The 19,757-nt window shown below is 55.4% G+C and overlaps 1 protein-coding gene across 1 annotated transcript; it reads right to left on the reverse strand.

Annotated features, from left to right (window-relative positions):
• Window positions 1-1,274: 1,274 nt before the first annotated feature.
• TMEM132E (transmembrane protein 132E) lies at window positions 1,275-19,529 on the reverse strand (the record flags this gene model as incomplete). The annotated part of the gene is made up of 9 exons (XM_079544960.1): window positions 1,275-2,300; window positions 2,918-3,109; window positions 3,193-3,472; window positions 4,057-4,262; window positions 6,816-6,959; window positions 7,121-7,313; window positions 9,404-9,544; window positions 9,758-10,664; window positions 19,457-19,529. The coding sequence occupies 9 exons, from the start codon at window positions 19,527-19,529 to the stop codon at window positions 1,275-1,277; spliced, it is 3,162 nt and encodes a 1,053-aa protein (XP_079401086.1).
• Between the last annotated feature and the right edge of the window lie 228 nt (window positions 19,530-19,757).

Below are 19,757 nucleotides of genomic sequence, written 5' to 3' on the forward strand. Positions count from 1 at the left end.
CTGGCTGTGCCATCACTTCCTTGATGGGGCTTTTGAGGTGGGGAGGATTTTTGAGGGGTGGCCCCAAATCCACAGCTTTGACCCCAAAGCACTTACTATTCCGATGGGTGTCAAAGCCAAGCGATGCCCCCCAGGATGGCGCATTTTGGTTTTGGCTTTTCATTTCTTTTGTGGTCGTGTTGGTTGCTTTTTGCTTTTTTTTTTCTCCTTTTTTATTTTTTTTTTTAGTTTTTCTAGTCTTTTATTTAAGAAAAAAAAAAATAGACACAGTGGTGGGTAACTTCCGATCCAGAAATAATCCGCTGCCAGCTGCCGCCTCCCCCTCCGCTGGGCAATGCTGGGCGCCCACATGTAGGACCCCAACCGCTGGTACCCAGGTGGTCCCCTTGGAGTTAGCCTGTCTGAGGATGCTCTGCAATGGAGGGGGGACTTTGGGGCTGGGAGCAGGATGGCCAGGGAGATTATGGCAGTCAGAAGGCACCACGGAGGCTGAGCCTGGCTGTGGGAGTCCCCAGTGGGCTGGGACTGGGGGAAATGGGCATGGGAATCCCTACCAGGCAGGGAGCTGGGTGGGCAATGTGAAGGCCCAACTGCATCTCCCAGCCTGGTGCTGGGAGGGCAGGAAACAGCAGCCCTGGGGCAGAGGCAGTCCCCAAGGGATGCTGTGATGGCAAACATTAATGCCACCACCCCATGAAGCAGGCGGTGAGCTTGAGGTGGGGATGCAGGTTTTGCCCCCACTTTTTCCCCACGCAACCCAACTGCCATAGGATGGCAAATCCCCACACCAGCGCTCACCTCCAAAACTGTGCAACCAGGTGCAGCAATTGTGCAACCCCCATGTACAGTGGATGGCTTTTGGGAACCCCCACCCACCACCTTCCTGCAGCGGGCTGGTGGGATGTCTCCCCTCCTCCAACCTGTGCACCGCAGGACCCACAACATCATCTCATCCCATTCACCATTGCACGTTCACAAGATCCATCCCCATCCATCTCCAGCCCCCAGCTTGCATCCCTCATGGATCCCGCTCACTGCAGGTTTGGTGCCCCCTCCGTGGGGACAAGCAGATGGCAAAGGGCAAGAAAAGAAAAACAGCCCCCAGAGGTGCCTCCACATGGGGTGAGGAGGATGTGAGATGTGCAAAAGGGAACCTGCGAGAGAGCCCAACGTGGGTCTCAGGCCCCAGGAAGCAGCCGGTGTGGCGTGACATGGCATGGCGTGGCACGGCGTGGCGGCCCCCTCCCTCCCACCCCATCCCCTCTGCCCCTGCGTTAAGCGATCTCTTTGATTCTGCGGATGTAGTTGTGAAGCTCTTCGGGGTCTTGCAGCCCCATGTCCTGGCAGACCCACTCCAAGTCCTCCTCATCGGCGATGGGGATGGAGTTGTAAGCCAGCTCATCAGTGGGCAACGTGGCGAAGGTGGTGAACTTCACCCGCTTCCGTTTGGAAGTGGGCGAGTTGAGGGGGTCCTCACTCTGATCCCGTGTGGAACCCCCCGAGGAACCGTCCCCACGACCATGGACCTGGCTTTGCACACTGGTCTGTGAGCTCCCACTGCTGTGGTGGTCCGCATGGCAGCAGGTCTGCACATTTTCCAGGGGGTTCCCGGGGCTCTCAGGCTGTGGGGAGAGGTCATTGTGAGCCCGCAAGGGCTGCCCATTGCCCAGGAAGACCCAGTGGTGGGAGTGGTCCATGTTGGTCTGACCTTCAGGTGGGATGCGTTTGTGCCGGTATTTCAACACAAAGACAATGCAGTTGATGAGGAAGACCAAGATGGCCAGACAGAAGACACCCAGAAGGGCGTACATGCCTATCTCCAGGTCCGTCAGCCCTCGGGTCACTTGGACAAAGCCAGTGGGGATGGTGGGGAAGTCCTCTGTGGGGTGAGACGCACTGGGCATCCTACTGTCCTCGCTCGGCTCCGCTTTTCTCTCCACCTCTGCCCGCAGAGTGGTGCTCGACCCCACCTCCAGCCCTGGTCTGCTGGGAACATGGTCGTAGTCATAGGTCGGGTCCTCCTCGGAGCCAAAATGAACCCGCACACTGGCCAGGGCTGTGAAGAGCACGCTCTTACGCTTGGTTTTCTGGCAGCTCTCACAGATGACCAGCTCGGCCCGCAGCAATTCCCCCACACCTTCGCTCTCCGCCACCACCAAGGGGAAGGCTCGGTCCTGGGTCACCGTCACCACCTTCTCATCCAGGCTGCTCACCACCAGGTTGTAGTCCTTGGGGTCGTAGAGGGAAAGAGGGGCTGTGGTGCCGTCGCTGTAGGAAATCCACAGGCTCAGCAGCGCTTCCTGCAGAACCAACACAGGCACCGGTTGCCCAGCACAATGCCAGTCCCACCTGCACCTCCATCTCCCCATCCATCCCTCCTCCTTCGCATCCTTCCCCCACACAATTTATCCTCTACCCATCTGCCTATTGATTTGTTTTATTCCTCCCAAACACCACCTAGCTTTTCTCTTTTGCTTGTTCTTCCCTCAGTTTTCCCCACAGTTGCCCAAACACAGAGTCTGTTGAAGGTTTGGAACAAGGTGCAGACCACTTTCTGGCCTGGTATCAGATTGTCCTGATGCTCAACTCCTTCCCCATTGCTCCCCAGGGCTTGGTGTGGAGGAAAGGTTCAGGGGACAGAGCTCCAAGGCTCCTAGGTAGAGGCCACAAGACAAGCAGGACCTCTACAGATGAGGTTCACCCCAAATCTCAGCTCCACAGGATAAGCAGGACTTCCACAAACCCCAAATCTCAGCCCCCAAGGCATGAATCAGGGCTACAAACTCTATGAGTTTTCCTCCAGACCTCTGTCCACGTGGACACTGACATGAAGATTTCTGGGTTACTTTGAGGTGGGAAGAGGACTTTTTAGATGGAACTCCATCCCACTTCGAGTCCCCCAAAACCCAGACCTCACCTGCTTGAGGAAGCTGAGGGTCTGCTGGGCAGCCGTGCGAGCAATGATGGTGTGGCTATTTCCAGGGCTGGGATGGAGGGACAGTGAGAGGCTGGAGACCACCTGGGCCTTCAGGTCTGTGATGCTGACCTTCTCCTCCGCCACCGTCACCAGTGTCTCACCCAGCACCGCCTCCATGAGCGGGGACACGACCTGCAGGGGATGAGGGGACCGTCACCACCCACCCGCCAACCTCAAGCCATGTTGATGGAAAGGGGAAAGTAAACCAGGGGTACCTTAAAGAGCGTGGTTCCCGGCTCTCTGCCAGCCAGCGTGAAGCTGTCCACCAGGTGGGCCACCCGCGGGTCATCCACGCGCATGAAGTCACTGACCAGGTCGGTAACTTCCACCAGCCAGTCGGGTCCCAGCATGGTGACCACCTGCCCCGTGCCCTCTGCCGCTGTGGTGTGGAACTGGGTGAAGACCTGCAGTGTGGCGTGCTGGTACTGCAGGGCACAGCCCCGGCTCTGCTTTCGCTCCTCTTCATCCTCCTCGTGCTCGCTGTCCCGCACTGACCTGTGGGACAGAGACAAGAGACAGGTGGCAAGGTGTTCCAAAGCAGGGGAAAAGCATGGTGGAGCCTGGCCAAAAATTGTCTGTTGTTCATGAGGTCTCTGAGGGCTTTAGCAGCACGTGAAAATGGGGTAGCCAAAATCTCCACCCTCTAATCAGCTGAAAGGACAAGATATCTCAAGTTGGGAGGGACACCTGAAGGTCTCTAGCTCTCAAAGCAACATTAATTTTGGAGCTTGACAGCTCTTGGCCTTATCCACAGGAATTTTGACCTGTTGGCATGGATGAATGTTCCTCACTGGTCCCAGTGTTCAACAATTCTCATTGTGAAATTCTCCTCTTTCCATCCAAAAATGCAACTTGCATCCATGATCCACGTTTTCACTGCAGCAAAGTCTGGTTCCATTGTTTTTGAAACCCCCCTCATTAAGAAGTTGAACACAGCCACTGGACTTCTGCCACCTTCACCTTCTCTTCTTCAGCACATCTCATGCCCCGTATCTTGGGGTCCTGTTGTGGATTTCTCCCAGCCTATCACTGCCTCCCTTGCCCTGGGGTACCCCGAACACTGTGCCCCCAGCACCCACCTCCTGTCCGGCAGGATGGGCACCCTCCAGCCCTTCACTTGGCTCAGCCGTGAGTCTGAGAGCTCGATGTGCAGCGGCAGTTTGGGCACCCACACCGTCATCTCCAGCGGGGCAGAGAGGTGCTCGTAGGTGAAGGTGACCCGGGCACTCATGGAGCCCCGCGATTCCTTCCCGCTGACAAAGACGTAGTCACAGCTGCTGGAGACCTGGGGAGAGGGGAAAACGGGGAGGGCGTAATCTGACATCCGTCCCCAGATCTCTCCCACCTACAGGCTAGGGAGAGCAGGCAGCAAGCAGTGGCCAGCCACTGTAGGTACCCACCAGTGCCTGCCACGAAAAGGAATGCAGCCCCATGCCCACCTCCATCCACATACTTCCTGCTGACTCCAGATAAAGCTTCCCAGAGTCCATCTGAATCCTCGCATTCACCTCCTCTCTCTCCCTCTTCGTCTTTTAATTCCCATTTATGCAAATGCCATTAGTTAAATTTGCTATAAAACAAATACTTCCTGTGGGGGCCACTTACTACCAACCGATCCAAGGCAATTAAGGTGCTAAGAGGATGCCACCACGGCATTGCTTGGCTCAATGCAGCAGAGCCAACACCACCTTCTCCTTCCCAGCCAGCAGGAAGGAGGCACTGGGCTGGGGACTCCCACTCCACATCTGCAGCTTTCCCTGAGCTCAGCTCACGGGGTTTGCTCCTTGTCCTTGTACCAGAGCTGTCTGAAAAGACAATCTCAGCCCTGGCAGGGCAGCATTTGAATAAAGATGAGCTCTTGGGTAAATCCTCCATCTCTGGATATTGAGCCATTTATCACAATAAATATGATGGGATGCTGCTTGCATTACCTTACCTAATAAATCCCCCCAGCATCTTGTTCTGGGGGCCACTTGTTTTTCTGTTGGTTGGAATGGGGGGGGGCGAAGGGGGGGAGATACGACAACAAAAAATAGCAGCACATCAGCCCTGTCCTGATGATGGAGTGACTGCAGATTAGCTTTTAAATGAAGTGTACACTTGTTGGGAGATACTTCCCGGATTTGCAGCAAGGCACTGGAAGCGAGGCTGAGGTCTGCCTGGGCTGAGAGCCAAGGCACCGACAGCTCTGCTCCTGTGCAGAGCTTCTCCCTTGGCAAGCCTCAAGCATGGGATCAAGGGAAGACATCATCTCTCCATGCCTATCCCTCAGCATATGCATGGTGCCTGAGGTCACCACGTGACCCTGGGTGGGCAGTGCATGAGGAGATGGCCCATGTCATAGATTCATTAAGGTTGAAAAGACAACAAAGCTCATCTAGCCCCACCATGAACACATGCCTGTGTGCCCACAGAGGAGATGAGGGTGGCATTTCACACCCACACTCTGTCACCAGCTTTCATGGGTGGCTGCAGCACCTTCACTGCCATGTCATAGAATCACAGAATGACTTCAGTTGGAAGACCTAAAGATCATCAGTCTCCAGCCACCGTGTCCTCCACATCCAAGATGCACTCCCTCCATGCAAGCATCACCGCTGTACCACACACAGCATGGAGAGAAGCAGCCTTTTCCCGCTCCTCGTCCCTCCTTATTGCTAAATTATTTACAGTAACAGACAGTGGATCTCACCATGTAAGCTGATTTATGTAACAGCTTTATAGCCCTGACACCGTAATCATAGTGCCCAATCTCAGCAGGAAACTGAGAGCTCCCTCGGAAACACATCACCAGCACAAACACAAAATAACTCAGCAAGGAATTGCGTGGGGCTGCGGATGGCAAGCGGAAGGAGAGCACACGGGGCTGGAGGGCTGCTTTATGTATTATTCATCCCCGCTTGTGTGCATGTGTCTGCTCCCCCCAGGTCTGGGGACAGCGTGTAAATAGATTTATGAGTCGAAAGGCAGCACATTAAACAGTTTAAGTGTCTTGGAGTCCATCCTGAAGTGTATTATTGCTCCAGTGTTTTATCACGCTGCGGAGGACCGGCCTCCATAAATTAGAGCTGGCGCTGTAAATCGCACAGATCGGGGTTTTGTTGGAGAACTTGGGTAAACAGGTTGTGACACCAGCTCCCACAGGGCAAACGGCTCCCAGGGACCCATGGAGAGAGCACATCCCAACACCGACGGGGCAGGGAGAAGGCGCGATGTCTAGGGGTGGGTAGGCGGATGGATGGATGGGTATGGTGATGGAACAGTGCAGGCGGGCGGCTGGATGGATACACAAAATGATAGAAGAATACATATGGTTGAATGGGTATGGTGATGAACAAATAGACACCCGTGGCTGGGTTTGAGGGCTGATACTGCCGAGTCAGCTGAGGGATGCGTGGGCCATCATCGCCATGGGAGCCTACACGTGTTTTGTGCTCAGAGGAGCAGCCCCAACCCCACGCAGCCCCGATCTCCTGTGTCCCATTGTCCCCAGTGCTTTGCTTGACCCTCCCAGCTCAGCCCAGCATTAAATCCCACACAGGAGATGAATGTCACCCAGAGGCGCAGGTGAAGCCACTGATGAAAACGTGTGGTTCACATTTCAAGGCGACAGTATTTTACCTTATCAGGGCTAAGTAGTGCGATAACCCTTAGTTATTGCTGCTGCCTGGTGCCAGCGTGCACAGCACCACAGCATCTAATGGCCTTCAGTGGGGACAGTGACAAAGTGCATCATCCTTCTCTCCTCAGACAGGCAAAGAGAGATTGAAACACCAGAGAGGCTCAGCAGGGATGTGCTCCTGGGGCGGGAGATGGGAGTTATCGCTCCCGTACCCACCTTGATGATGTCTTCATTGTTGGATTTGCACTCCACCATGGCTGAGACGTCCACAATAACACCACTCAACTCAATTGCAATGACCTTCACAGGAATGGCCACTGTTCGGCCCGTCAGGATGGCTGTGTTGATGATTTCTGTGTCCTGGGGAGAAAAGGTGCAAAGGAGATAGTCATTGGGGCAGATGGGTTAGTGAGACACGGTAGACCACATCCACATCCATCTCTCGCTGCAAAATCCTCGAGGGACAATAAACCATCCCCACTATCAAACCAGAAGGCAGGAGCAAGTGCAAGGCCTCTTACCATGGCCAGGGGCACAATGGCCCGGATGTCCCTCTGGATGACCGTCAGCTCTGTCACCACTTTCTCCAGGTCAGGAGGGGGGTTACGGCCCCGGTAGTCGATGTGCCACATGATGCGGCGTGTCACCGACTGGCTGGTGAAGTTCTCCATCTCAAAATCCAGCTGCATGATCTCAGAGGAGGATTCTCCATCCCTGGTAGGGGACCAGAGGAGGATGCAGTGAGTTGGGTGCTATGGATGGTCCCTGATGCAGAGCATCTCCAGTGGATCCCTCCTCAGGAGTGCCCCTGCATGATGAAGGGACCAGAGGGTCACCAATATGATGCTCAGCCCAAACACAGCTGCTCCTATGAAAGCCCACACAAAGGGAAGGCATTTTCCCTGCAAAAGCCTCCTTGGAGCAGGAGAATGGAATGTGGTGAGCAGTGCTGAAATAGTTCTGCTCTCATCTCAGCATGCAGCAGCCATCAAGAAGGTCCCATCAATCTGGGGATGCTGGATGCAGTTTCTCACTTATAAATATATAATGAGTGAAAGGGATTCCTTGTAGCAGCACAACAAAGACTAATGTCTTCTGCATCCTCCTGAGCATCTCCAGCAGAGCAAAGCTGCCTGGATTTGGGGAATGACTTAAGATGCAGATGCCGGAGTGCAAAATCGCCAGTATTGGCCATTATCAGCCCAAAGCTCTCGGTGTGCCAGGTTCCCTCCAATCCCCACTGCCCCGAGGCAAAATGCTTGTGCTTACATGGCCCAGAGGGCAAAACGGCTTTGAGTCATTCATCATTTCCATTACGTTAATATTTGATCGAGTTGTTTGTCTAAAAGGTGATTGTAATCACTTTAAATTCATCTCCCGTCTCTAACCTTTCAAGGCTGATTTGAGTCGGCAGCAGAGGCAGAGGGGGGGGCTGGGGAAGGAGAGGGGAGATGGAGCCCTCTATGCCTGCAGTGCATGGCTCCTGTGTGGCACAGGGCTATTCCTGCAGGGCTATTCCTGCAAATAACCCTAATCGGGCTTGTGGCCATGGGGATTTACCAGTGTCAGCCACGGGCTCTGATGTCTCTCTGCTACAGCTGCATTTGACATCTTCCAGCACAGCTTGAGAGCATCAGTTTGCTCTAACCCAGCTCCTGAAGGCATTTCCCTCCCTGCTCCCAAAGACATCAGGTGATGGAGATGTCACCACCTGGGAACAACCCAGCGTGTCACAGTTCTTCCTGCTGGTGACTTTGACCCCGTGCAGTCCAGACCCTGCCCCTGCAGTTCAAGGAGCCCCAACAGTCTTCCTATGCTCAAGGGCCAGTCCCACATCTCCCCTTCCCAGAGCAGCCTCTGGGTTTTAACTCATCTTTGTCCTTCTGATCCTTCTCAACTCTATCCCTAGATTCTCCTTGGCCAACTCAAGCCTTTCATCACCCAAGCCTGGACCATGAGGAATGGGCATCACCCTTATGCCTAGCAGAACAGAACAGCTCTGTCCAGCTCAGGTGGTGTTTAGGTTCATGCTCCCCATCCAATATCATCCATGACCCTGGGGACCAGAGAGACCTTATCTGGGGAGTGCTCCCCTTCCTTCCCAAAGGGATTCTCCATTCTGGACAACCAATAAAGAGCTGCTAGCATCCATGATATTACAACTTTTACAAAATTAAAATACCTCCACCTCAAACTGGAGGATCCTTCATGTCTTCACAATACCACCCCAAAGCCCTCCATATGCACCCGCCAGAATCTGAAACAACTGGATAAATACCAGCTGAGAAATGGGGATGCAGCAGCAAAATATTGCCATGACTGAGGAGCACATTGCTTGAGCCCCAGCTTGGTGTTGGCCATGGAGTAGATCACACCCAACCACCCTGCACCCCACACCAGGTTTTCAAGACCCGTGGAGATATGGAAGTGACAGACGTGATTCAGTGGTGCGTGGAGACTGCTGAATCACAGCCTGAACCTCTGATTGATCACCTGAGGTGAGCAATGAGCCAGCCATGGGAGCACAGTTGAAGGCAATTCACCTGTGCTGCCGGAAGGAGGGCAGCCTGTCTCCACCTCTCCTAAACCCATTTAAGAGCTGACTACCAGTAGGGAAAGATCTCTTCTGGAGATCCCCTCCTCTGGAGTTTCATAGTGAGCCCAGGATATGAGAAGCACTCTATCTATTCTGTTTTGGTATAATAACTGCTTAGCCAAACTGTCTGGTATATTTCATAATTATAACATCTGTACATTCATTGATTATACAAGTATGGGTATGGTGGGGATGGGTTTATAGTTACCTGGGCCCGGTGCCCTCCACCTTGGCCACGTCAACGGTGGCCGTGGAGTGTTTGCCACCTGTCAGCAGCTCTGAGCTCACCAGCCACTGCCCACTCCTCGACTTGGTGCTGAGCAGGTTGACGCCTTTCTTGGCCTTCACCCTGCAGAAAGCCATGATCAGGGTAGGATCCCATACCCCTGCACACCCCCAGATATCTTCACCCCTCTGCTATGTGTACAGAGGGACTTTTCACCCCCAATTCCTCTTGAATCTCAGAGACATCATCCATAGTGAAGATGTCACTGCTCCACCCAACCCAGCCAAAACAACCAATCCTTGCCAACGGACATGGGTCATGGGATCAGGACCCTACCTGAGGGTGAAGTGCTCCACCGTGGAGTTGGACATCAGGTAGAGCAGGATGCTCAGCACCTCACCCGGCTTCAGAGGCCGGTCAGGCAGGCGGATGAAGACATTGCCATCCAACCGATGCTCCTGCATGGGCTGTGCAGGGGGAGGCTGCAGAAGGCTGACACTACCGATGCGCAACAGTGGGTGCTGTGTGGGACCCTCAGTCCTTGCCCCTCCACTCCCTCGACGTGGGGATGATGCCGTTGTGTCCCCAAGGCACTGTCCGGCCCCATCGGGGGCGTGAAGAGTGTAGTAGAGCTCGACTTGTTGGCTCTCACCTGGCACCTCCATGCCATCAGGGCCCTTCCTGCGGCCCAGTGGCACAGCGGCGGGCCGGAACCAGGCGTGAGGCAGCTCAGCCTGCACCAGGCAGGTGGCCAGGCTGCCCCGCAGCCGGCACGAACTCTTGATTTCGCGGGCATCGCGGAAGGCGTGAAGCCTGACGCAGGGCAACCGATCAGTGACATCGAAATCATCCCAATCCCGACCGGCCACATAGAAGAGCACTTGGACCACGGGCTGGTTGGCCACCAACCGGGGTTGGATGATGAAGGCGCGCACCTTCCAGTTGACTGTGAGGCGGTTGGGGACTTCCAGGGTGCTGGAAGGCTGCAGGTGCTCCTTGGGCAGCACCAACCCTGTGCTAAAGGGTCCCAGGGTGACATTGAGCACGGGCAGCTCCTTGGTCTGGAAGACGACGAAGGGCTCGGATCGTTGCAGAGGGGTGCTGCTGTTGGCTGGGGGGCTGGCCCCCACCTCCTTGAGGAAGAAGGCCAAGCGGGTGTTGGATAGGCGGTAGCTCACGGGCAGCATCGCAGCACCAGGGGGCTCAGATGGCTCAGGGCTGGGAGCTGGCCCCTTGGCCTGGGCTGTGAAGGGGATGGAGAGGATGGTTACTGTGGGACATTCAACTGCGAGCTCCCATAGCAAGTATGAGGTTCTGCAGCCCCAGAGTATCCAGCAAGGGCAGCAAAAGTTGAGATGAGTTTCACTCCTGTTACCCACCCCAGAACCTCAGTGATCTCTTGTGCTTCTCCAACCCTTGGCGTGAGATGGAGCATCCAGGATGTCAAGGGCCTGCCTAAATTTGGGTCAGGATGTGCAGGAATAGGGCACAAAAGGCTGAATCCTCATTTCCAACAACCCTTTGCCAACATGCTGATGGAGCCTGTGGGACAGATCCTGCCCCAAGCCACAGCTGGCTGGATGCACTAAGCCCAGCTCCTTGAGCAGCATTTGCATCTCCCATTCAGTACCCACCAGCCCTTGTGCCGCAGCCCCTCACTGCAGACATCTCAAGGAAGACATCTCAAGGTCTTCTCATCTGCATCTGCCAGCAATTCCCAGGATGCTTCCCCTCCCTGCAGCTCCCCGTCGCACAGCAAGCAGCCCTGGCACTGATTGCAGCCGTTCCCCAGCGACTCCAGCTTCCACCAGTGGCACCCAAATTACGGGTTGTGAAAGGCTCTGATGTGACAGCTCAGCACTCAGAACAGCATCTGGATGGGGGCTACCAATGGGGGATTGCTCTGGGGGGCTGCCAAATCTATCGCTCCTACCCCTATTTTCTACCTAGGGATACAGGAGGGAGCATGAATACCCAGGCAGGGTTCTACCAACTGGAGCATCAATGTGGTTGCACCCATACAGCTGTGGGATTGCTGCTGCCTGAAGCTCTGCCTCACTTTCCCCTGGTGATGCAGAAGAGGGGACATTGGTCCCAAAATGCTGGGACAATTGGCATGCTGGTTCCTGCGGCACACGGCTCAGTGAGGCGAGACCCCGTAACAGCCTGGATCTAATTGCTGCAGGGGTTAAGGGCTTAGGAAGGCTCTTAACAGGATTAGCACTTGATAGGGGCACGAATGGCATCTGCAGCTCTGTCACCCAGGATGCAGCTCCTCTCACCCTCAGGACCAGGCACCATGCTGGGGACACAGCGGTGGCACTGCTGGTGATGCCACCACGTCGGCTGCAGCACAGCCCTGCCCTATGCAGCCACAGCTGCTCCTGCTATTCCCCACTTTTTATTTTTCCAAGCCATGAGACTGTTTGCTGAAAAGCAGAGCTGTGAAAAGATCCCCAAATCAGAGTTGCGCTGGGGTAACCACACAAATGCCCGCAAGAATGAATGAGGCATGGGGAGCCAGGCAAAACACTGAAGCTTGACGCTGAATCACTGAAACTGTAACTGTAACCCTTAAAATCACCGGTGTTTGGAGAATGCTTAAATCATTCCACAAAGGAAAGCCACCCAAAGGCCTGCTCCCCTCAGGGCACCCCCCAGCACCAGGGGACACGGGTGACAATACTGATGGGACAGCAGTGCGGCACCAAGCCCTGCATCATGTGCAGATCCCAGTTCCATGGGGGATGAGCCGGGCTGCAGATTAATGCTGTGGTCATGATTAGTGCAACACAGGAGGACTGCTGGCACCCTGAGATTCTATTTCCTTCCACAGACAAAATGCATTTAAACGATGCTATAATCTGTCGCTAGGAGGGGGGACGTGGTGGGTGTCTCCATTCCTTGGCCATCAACTAATCCTACAGGGCAGGGTCATGTCCAGCCCAGGGCTAATAGCAGCCCAGAGCTTTAGTTCCTACAGTCTCTGTATCAAAGGGGGATAAAGCATGGGGTGAGGAAGGACGTGGGGTCAAGACAAACAGACATGGGTGGAGAGGGATAATGGAACCAGGGGAAAGAATGGAGAATGGATGGAAAGGATGGAAAAAGGGTGGAAGGAAAGTAGGAAGGGTGGAAGGAAGAGCGGATGGAAGGAAAGGTAGATAGGTAGAAGGGAGGGAGGAAGAAAGGAAAGCCCAGCAGCTCAGGGGACCCCGGCCCAGGCAGACTGCCCCAACCCAGCAGCCCCCAGGAGGAAGCATGGTTCCTCTGCCATCACCCCTGGCTCAGTGTAGGGAGACAGATGGGTTAAGCCCTGGCCACTGACTGCTCCGCACTGGCCCGCTGCAGTTAACGGGATTTGCAGTGCCTGACCTGCATTCCTGATTTTATTAGGCTGGCACGGGGAGGACCATATGGTTCTTCCACCCTCGCAGCTCAGCACCACGAGCAAAAAGCAGGCTCTGATCAGCTCAGGGGATGCCTGGGCCCCGTGGACTGAGGATGCCCCCCAACCCCATAGCAGGAGAGGACACCCACATCCTTCCCAGCTCCCTCTGTGGCAAACCAGGGTGGATTGTGAGCCACAGCAGGGAGAGAGGGCAGAGAGGGAGGCAGAAACACACAACTGGTGATGACCCCCCCTCACGCAGCCACATCTGCCTGGCCAGATGTGCCCCACGCCGCTGCAGCCATGCAGCCAGATGGGCCACTGGGCTGGCAGTGGGGGCACATGGGGACAGCAGTGCAGGACAAAATGTGGCTGCACCCACGACCATGCACTGAAGTCAACAAGAGCCCCCCAAGCCAGGGGAGATCATTGCTTCTGGGGGGTCTCCAGCGCTGAAAGAATCCCCCAATCCCATAGAACAACCCAACTACATCATCACTGCTTGAGGCTGCTGGGGTCAGACAGATGGACACATGGGCTGATGGTCAGACTGAATGTGGTTGTGGCTCCTCAGCCCCTTCATCCCTGCTCCCAGCAACTGTCCCAGGGTTGAAGAGCCTTCTCCTCCTCCTCCTCCTCCTCCTCCTCCTCCTCCTCCACTTCTCCTTTATCCAGCACTGATATTCTGCCCTGAGCTTCAGCTTAGCTCCAGCCCCAGCTGTTTGCCATAGGGATCGCTTTAGCCACACTCCAGGGGGGAGTTTGATCCCAGCTTATCCTGTGGGATATGACAGGGGGCTCCCGGCATATATATCCCCACTTAACAGGGGAAAAGCAGATAAAAAAAACACTGGAAAATAAAATAGGGCTGTTGCTGGGGGCTGTGGCCCAGTCTGTTCCAACACAGCCCAGCTCCATGATGCAATGACTGGGGTTGACACTGTGATCAAAGCTCCTCACAGATGGCTTTGTGCTGGTTTGAAGCTCTGCTGGCATTTCTTGGAGTTCCTGGTCACCCAGAGGGACAAAAAGGCTGATGGGGTTAAATTAGTGGTCAAAGACCCCAAAGAGGGGCCCTGAGACCCTGTGCAGCTCAGCCCCTATGGTGCAGCTATCACTTCCAGCTCACTGCTAAGGATCCAAGAGGACAGTCCCACCATAAGGCCACCACCACAGATGTCCCACCTCAAAGCCAGCAGCATCCAGCCCAAGCTTTGGAGCCCTCAGACTCGAAGTCTGTGGGGGTGTCAGCACCCACAGTCCACTCTTTGCCTCCACGGCCATAAGGGCCAGCCACAAAGGATCCACATGAGCAACAAACACCAGGGATGTCCCAACATCTGGATGCTCCAATCAGAGGCAGACCCAGCTCCCAAATGAGTGTCACACCTATAGAATCATTAAGGTTGGAAAGATACCTCATCCACCTCCTCATCCATCCTGGGACCAGACATCCCCTTTCCATCCTCACATCACAGCACTGACCCCATCACAATATACTTTTATCCAAGCAGGGTGTGCACCTCCAAAGAGCACAGAAAAAATACCCAAGCCAATAAAAATGGCAAATGGAGGCTTCCACCTCCATCCAAACCTCAACGATTCAGCCCTGGCAGGGCTACAATTGGCCACAGCCTCAAGCACCCTATTCCCATCCCTGCAAAGGGCAGCAGGACCCCCTGCTCTGCACCATAGCACACCATAGATTGGGAAAACCCTCCCAGCAATGAAATGGGAGCTGAAATGGGAAGCCCAGCTCTCATGAGGGACTCAGAAAATGCTTCCCATCAGCCAGAGCCTTGGAAATTGTTTTCGGCGACATGAAAGACAACAAGATCCCCGGCGCGGTGTGAGCTTCCATCTCCAGCGTTAGCTAATTGGAAGTCAATTAAGTGAATAATTGTTACAAATGTACAGGCACCTCCCCCGGCGCACAGCAGTGAGATGGCCAACGGGAGGCTGCAGGGACAGGGGACACAAATCCCTTGGCCATCCTGCTCCCCAGCTCTGCCCCACAGTGGCGGTGGGGTTCAGAAGCCCCATGGTAGAAGGAGCACAGCACTCATCCCAGAGGGGTGATCTGATACAGCCCAGGGGAGGGATTGAGCGGGTAATGAATGGGAAAACTGAATTGAGTCTTCCTATAGGTGGCAGTAGTGGATTCTTTAGTGTCTAATATAGGATTGTGCGGGTGCCGGTTGACTCTCCCTTTTTTTTAAGGTTCCAGGATGGAGATGCTGTTGCCTGGGGGCATCCTTGGAAATCCTCCTCCCACCCCATCCCCCAGTAAGAACACTGTGGGTGACAGTGCAGCAGCCCTTCAGCTTCAGCCCAGCACAGTGGCAAGAAGCAACACAAGGCAATGCCAGCAGGACGGACACCAGGTGCCCAAGGCTGCAGTGCTGAGCCCTGCATTTCCCCCAGGAAACTAATCAAAGGGAAGGGGGAAGAAACCCAAAGGAATAAATAAATACGGCCTAAATGGGATGTGGCGCGCACAGGCACAGCCTGCTATAAATCCTGGGAGCAGGCAAGGCTTTTACACAGCAGCTACTTTAGAGCAATTTCCACAAATCACACCAGGGGACAGGTCGGGGGCCGGGAAGGAGAGGGCCTTTGCGGAGGAGGAGGAGGAAAAATGAAGAAATGAATTAAAAGGCGGTGGGGAAAAAATATATAAAAAAGAAAAGGGATGAGGGACTGCCTGAACCCACAGGAACGCCCAGGAGCTGCAGAATGCAGCAGGGCAGGGGGATGGGGCACAAACTGCAAGAGGGATGAGGTCCAGCACGAAAAAGAAATCTGGAGAGCAGAGGGACTATCCCAAATGCTGAACTTTTGTCGGTCCTGCAAGGGACAGAGCAGAACCTGCTGCAGTAACTTCACAGGACTGGGATGCAAAAGCACCTGAGATCTCAGGCCGAGGGATTAAAAAAGCAAGCACGGCAAATATTGCACAGCAGCAAAGGGAAAACGCTGCCCAGCGGGAGACGGTGGCTTCATCAGGGTGGAAAAGCAAACTGCTGTGATTGCAGCATCCTCCTGGGACGGAGCACAGCGAGACGTGGGTTATCGACCTGGGCAGCAACAAGTGGGGCAGCGGCCTGGGAAAGCAGGGCACAGCGAGAGCATCTATACCAGGGTCTTTTGGGGGAGAGGCAACGGCCAACAAATCCCCACACTTGGGTTTGTGCCTCTCCTAGCAGCGCACATCCTGGGCCACCACAGAATTTGACTGGAGGACCCCAGTTCACAGGGAAACTGAAGCTCGAGCAGCTCTTCCTACGGCAGGAAGCTCCAGGAGCTGCCTCCTCCCACAGCAGTGCCCTATTGGCACTGTGCTCCCTGCTGCACACCCGTCCCAAAGGCACCCAGCCCTGGCGCCACGCGGTCCCCCATGGAAGAAACCACCGCCTCCTCTTTCCCAGGGGGCAGCTCGTTAGCAAAGCCCTGTATTTAATAATAGAGGATGCCAATTAGATTAGAGAGAGTGACCTTTTCCAGACGGGTGGGATGGGATGCTCGTGCAGCAGCCGTGATGAGCACTGGATGGAAGGGGAGCACACTGGTTCCTCCTGCCACTCCTTTGGGGTGATGCACTTGCAGGAGCCAGAATTCAGGTTGTGTCACACCAAACCCTCTTCCATCTCACTGTATTACCCAGGACAAGGCCACGTTTCATAGCCATGAGGGAGGGGACAGGCAGGTGGCTGCTCTGCCCATTCAAATGTCAGGAGATGCTCTGCTGGAGAGGGGTTGGGTTTTTTTAGGCAGAGGATGGGAGAAAAGGGACTCCAGCAGCTGGAGAATTAAATCACTGAACTGAACCACAGAGCCAGGTTTCTAGAAGCACTGAGCAACGCCCAGCTGTGGAATTGCTGCTGCCCCATGCCCTGCCTCTGTTCTGTAGAACTTAAGTCCCAAATCACTTGGGCAACCAGGCACATGCACACAGACCGATGCACAGTATCAAGGCACCTGGAGCATCTGTAAGCACACTGCTCCCATACCCAGATAAAAAGGCCCCACTTGTTGCTGGGACAGCAGGCAACAGTTCAAGCCCAAATTCAAGGGGAAGAAAAGGTGATAAGGAGCAGCTGGGGTCACGCAAGGGCAGCCTGGAACCAAAGCCTGAGGTTGGGCCTGGGGTGACTGGTTTCTACTTGGTTCAGCTCCGCTCGGGGGCCAGATCCCTCCAACGAACAGGGGCACCGTGATCCTGCTGTTCTCTGCCTGCTCTGGGCTGTGCTGGGTGTGCTCAGGGATTGCACCCAGGACCCATTCAGTGAGCAAACGCCGGCTGCGTTTTCCCCATTTCGACAGCGAGTTATGGCATATCTCCACCTGCTGGCCTGAAATATCCCGAAGATGGGGATGCTCTGAGTCCACACGGGGACGGGAGGCGGTGTGTGCCCTCCTGGGGTTGGGGCCCATCCTCCACCATCAGCCCACGCATGGGATTTGGTCACATTGGGAGTTATGGGGTAGGAGATGCAGGGAGATCGGCACGGCCCCAACCCTATTGCCAATGGGATGGAGGCACACGCTCCCCCCACTGAATAACACCACATCTCCATGCCCACCGCCCAGCGAGAGGAGAAACTGAGGCACACAGCGGGGATGGGGCTGGGTGAGCAGCAGGGAGAGCACATGGAATCCAAACCCAAACCCATAGTCCCAGCACAAGCACAACGCCAGGTGAATCCCTGTCGTGCCGCAACCCCAAAGGGCTCCTCTGGCTTTGAGCTGCCGGCTCCGTCCCTCTGGAAAACCCTCATGCAGCCCCGGGGCCGCCCCAATCCGGGATGTGGGATGCCAAAATCCCCATTCTGGCAGCTGCTGGTTGGGGGAGGACGGTCAAGCAGGGCTCCCGAAACAGAAGGGAGCGCCAAAGGGGTGAAGCTGCCACTGAGGTATTAAAAATAACAAGAAATAATCATTGTAAAGGGAATAAAAAAATAAATCCTTCACCAAGAGAGAAGGGCTCTGCGTGGCCGTGCCCTGACCCCAGTGGCCATCCCAAGCATCCCACAAGGAAGGCCGGGGGAACGAGGAGCCATCAGACACTTCCTGGCTCCCCACAAGACCTTTATTTGTCCAGGAAAGGCCACGAAATGAGCCCTAACAGTTGGCTGGTGCCTTGCGGGGATTCCAGCACCCTAAACGGCAGTCCTGGCTTGGGGTCCCCTTGGTCCCTTAGGATCACTGAGGGGTTATGTGTGCCCACCGCGCTGGTCTGAGGAACAACAGGGGGCTCAGGGACCCCCAGCAGGGAATGGGAAGAAGGGGTTGCATCGTGTGGGCACGGGAAATGTGAGCCCAGGAGATTTCCCATCACAGAGCATTCCTCTGGCAGCGGGGCTGACAGCCGCCTGTGGTGCCGTGGGGAAGCCAGACCCAGACGTCTGCATCTCATAAAGGCAAGAGGGAGGACAAGCACGTTTTCCTGCTGGCTGCCCAACCCATACCTGTTGTTCCCCCTAAAGCAGCTTTTGCTAAACCCTGCTTTTGGGGTGCCGGGGGGGGAGCAACACCCAAAGGCTCTGGGTGAAGTTGTGGGGTCAGCAAGGCAAAGCTGTGCTGCCAGAGCCGCTCTGGGAACCTTTGGAGGGGCTGAAGGAAAAAAATAATCTCTGCCTGCTCCCTGCAGCACTCTCAGTGTCCCCCCTTCCTAATTATTATTTTTGCTCCCCACGAGCCTCAGGGGCTGCAGATGCTCAGAAAAGCCCTGGAGTGCTCTGTCCATGGGATGCTGGGACACGATCCAGACACCCCAAGGCTGCAGCAGCGCATCCTTTAGGGACACCCAGAGTCCACAAAACGGGCTATACGTGGCACCCCCGATTTCCAGCAGCTCCCTGCTTTCTGCAGCTTTGCCTGGTGCATTTGCAGGAGTTGCTTCTACAGGAAAACCACCCCAAAAGAGCCACACCCTAATAAAGTCCCGTCCCGTCCCCCCCCCCCTCCTCAGCCCCCAGAAGCAGGTTCCCCTATCCCCAGGGCTGTCACCGGGGCAGGCCAGGATGTCACTAGCAGGCAAAGCATGGGGTAAGGGCTGTGATTTGAATGCAACTCAGGGAAAGTGAGAACAGGCAGTGCCCCCCCCCACAAAGGAAGCAGCTGGGAACCCCCATCCTGAAATGCGCGAATCAGAGGGAGAGAGGAGGCTGCACCCCATCACTGTACCTCCACCCTATATGATGGTACAGCAGTGACTCTCAGCACCCAACTTGGTGCAGGGGGGGGAGGGAGCACCCCACTCTGCATCAGGGATGTAATGGATAGGGGAGGATGGTGGGGGCTGGGAGATGTACCCCCTTTGCCCCCTTCCCAACCCCTCCCCCCCCCCCATCCTCCCCCCGCAGCAAACAGCCCATTAGCAGCGCTCAGAAGCAATCTGTCATTTTATTAAGCCGGGAATAAAGTCTTAATCTTCACCCATTTCCTCGGGGGGGGGTGGAGGTGGGGGGCACAGGGTGTAGGGAAGGTGGGGGCTGCGGAATGCAGGGGGCACAGAGGGGCAGCGACTCCTGGGATGGGGGGTTAGAGAGGGGAGAAACCCCCCCCCCTCAGGGATGCAGACACACGAACAGATACACAGACTGGTGATCCCCCCAACTCCCCACCGCGCCGGCAACACTCACCGAGCAGCAGCAGCGAGCAGAGGCAGCAGAGCAGAGCGGCCGGCCCGGGGAGCATCTTCTCCAGAGAGCCCATGTTGAGGTGTTGGGGTGGGGGCGGGGGGGGGGGAACAGCGATAGGAGGGCGGGGGGCAGCCAGGCCCTGAACCCCCCTTCTAATCCCCCCCCCACCCGCTTAAAAAATAATAATAATTAAAAAATCCAAAGCCAGCACCAAAAAACCCGCAGAAATCCCCTAAATCCAACCACGTGCGAACCGGCGGCAGCAGCCAAGGGTGGGATTGGGGGTGGGGGGGGGAAAAGG

The sequence above is a fragment of the Tetrao urogallus genome, assembly GCF_951394365.1.
Source record: "Tetrao urogallus genome assembly, chromosome: 20".
NCBI lineage: Eukaryota > Metazoa > Chordata > Aves > Galliformes > Phasianidae > Tetrao > Tetrao urogallus.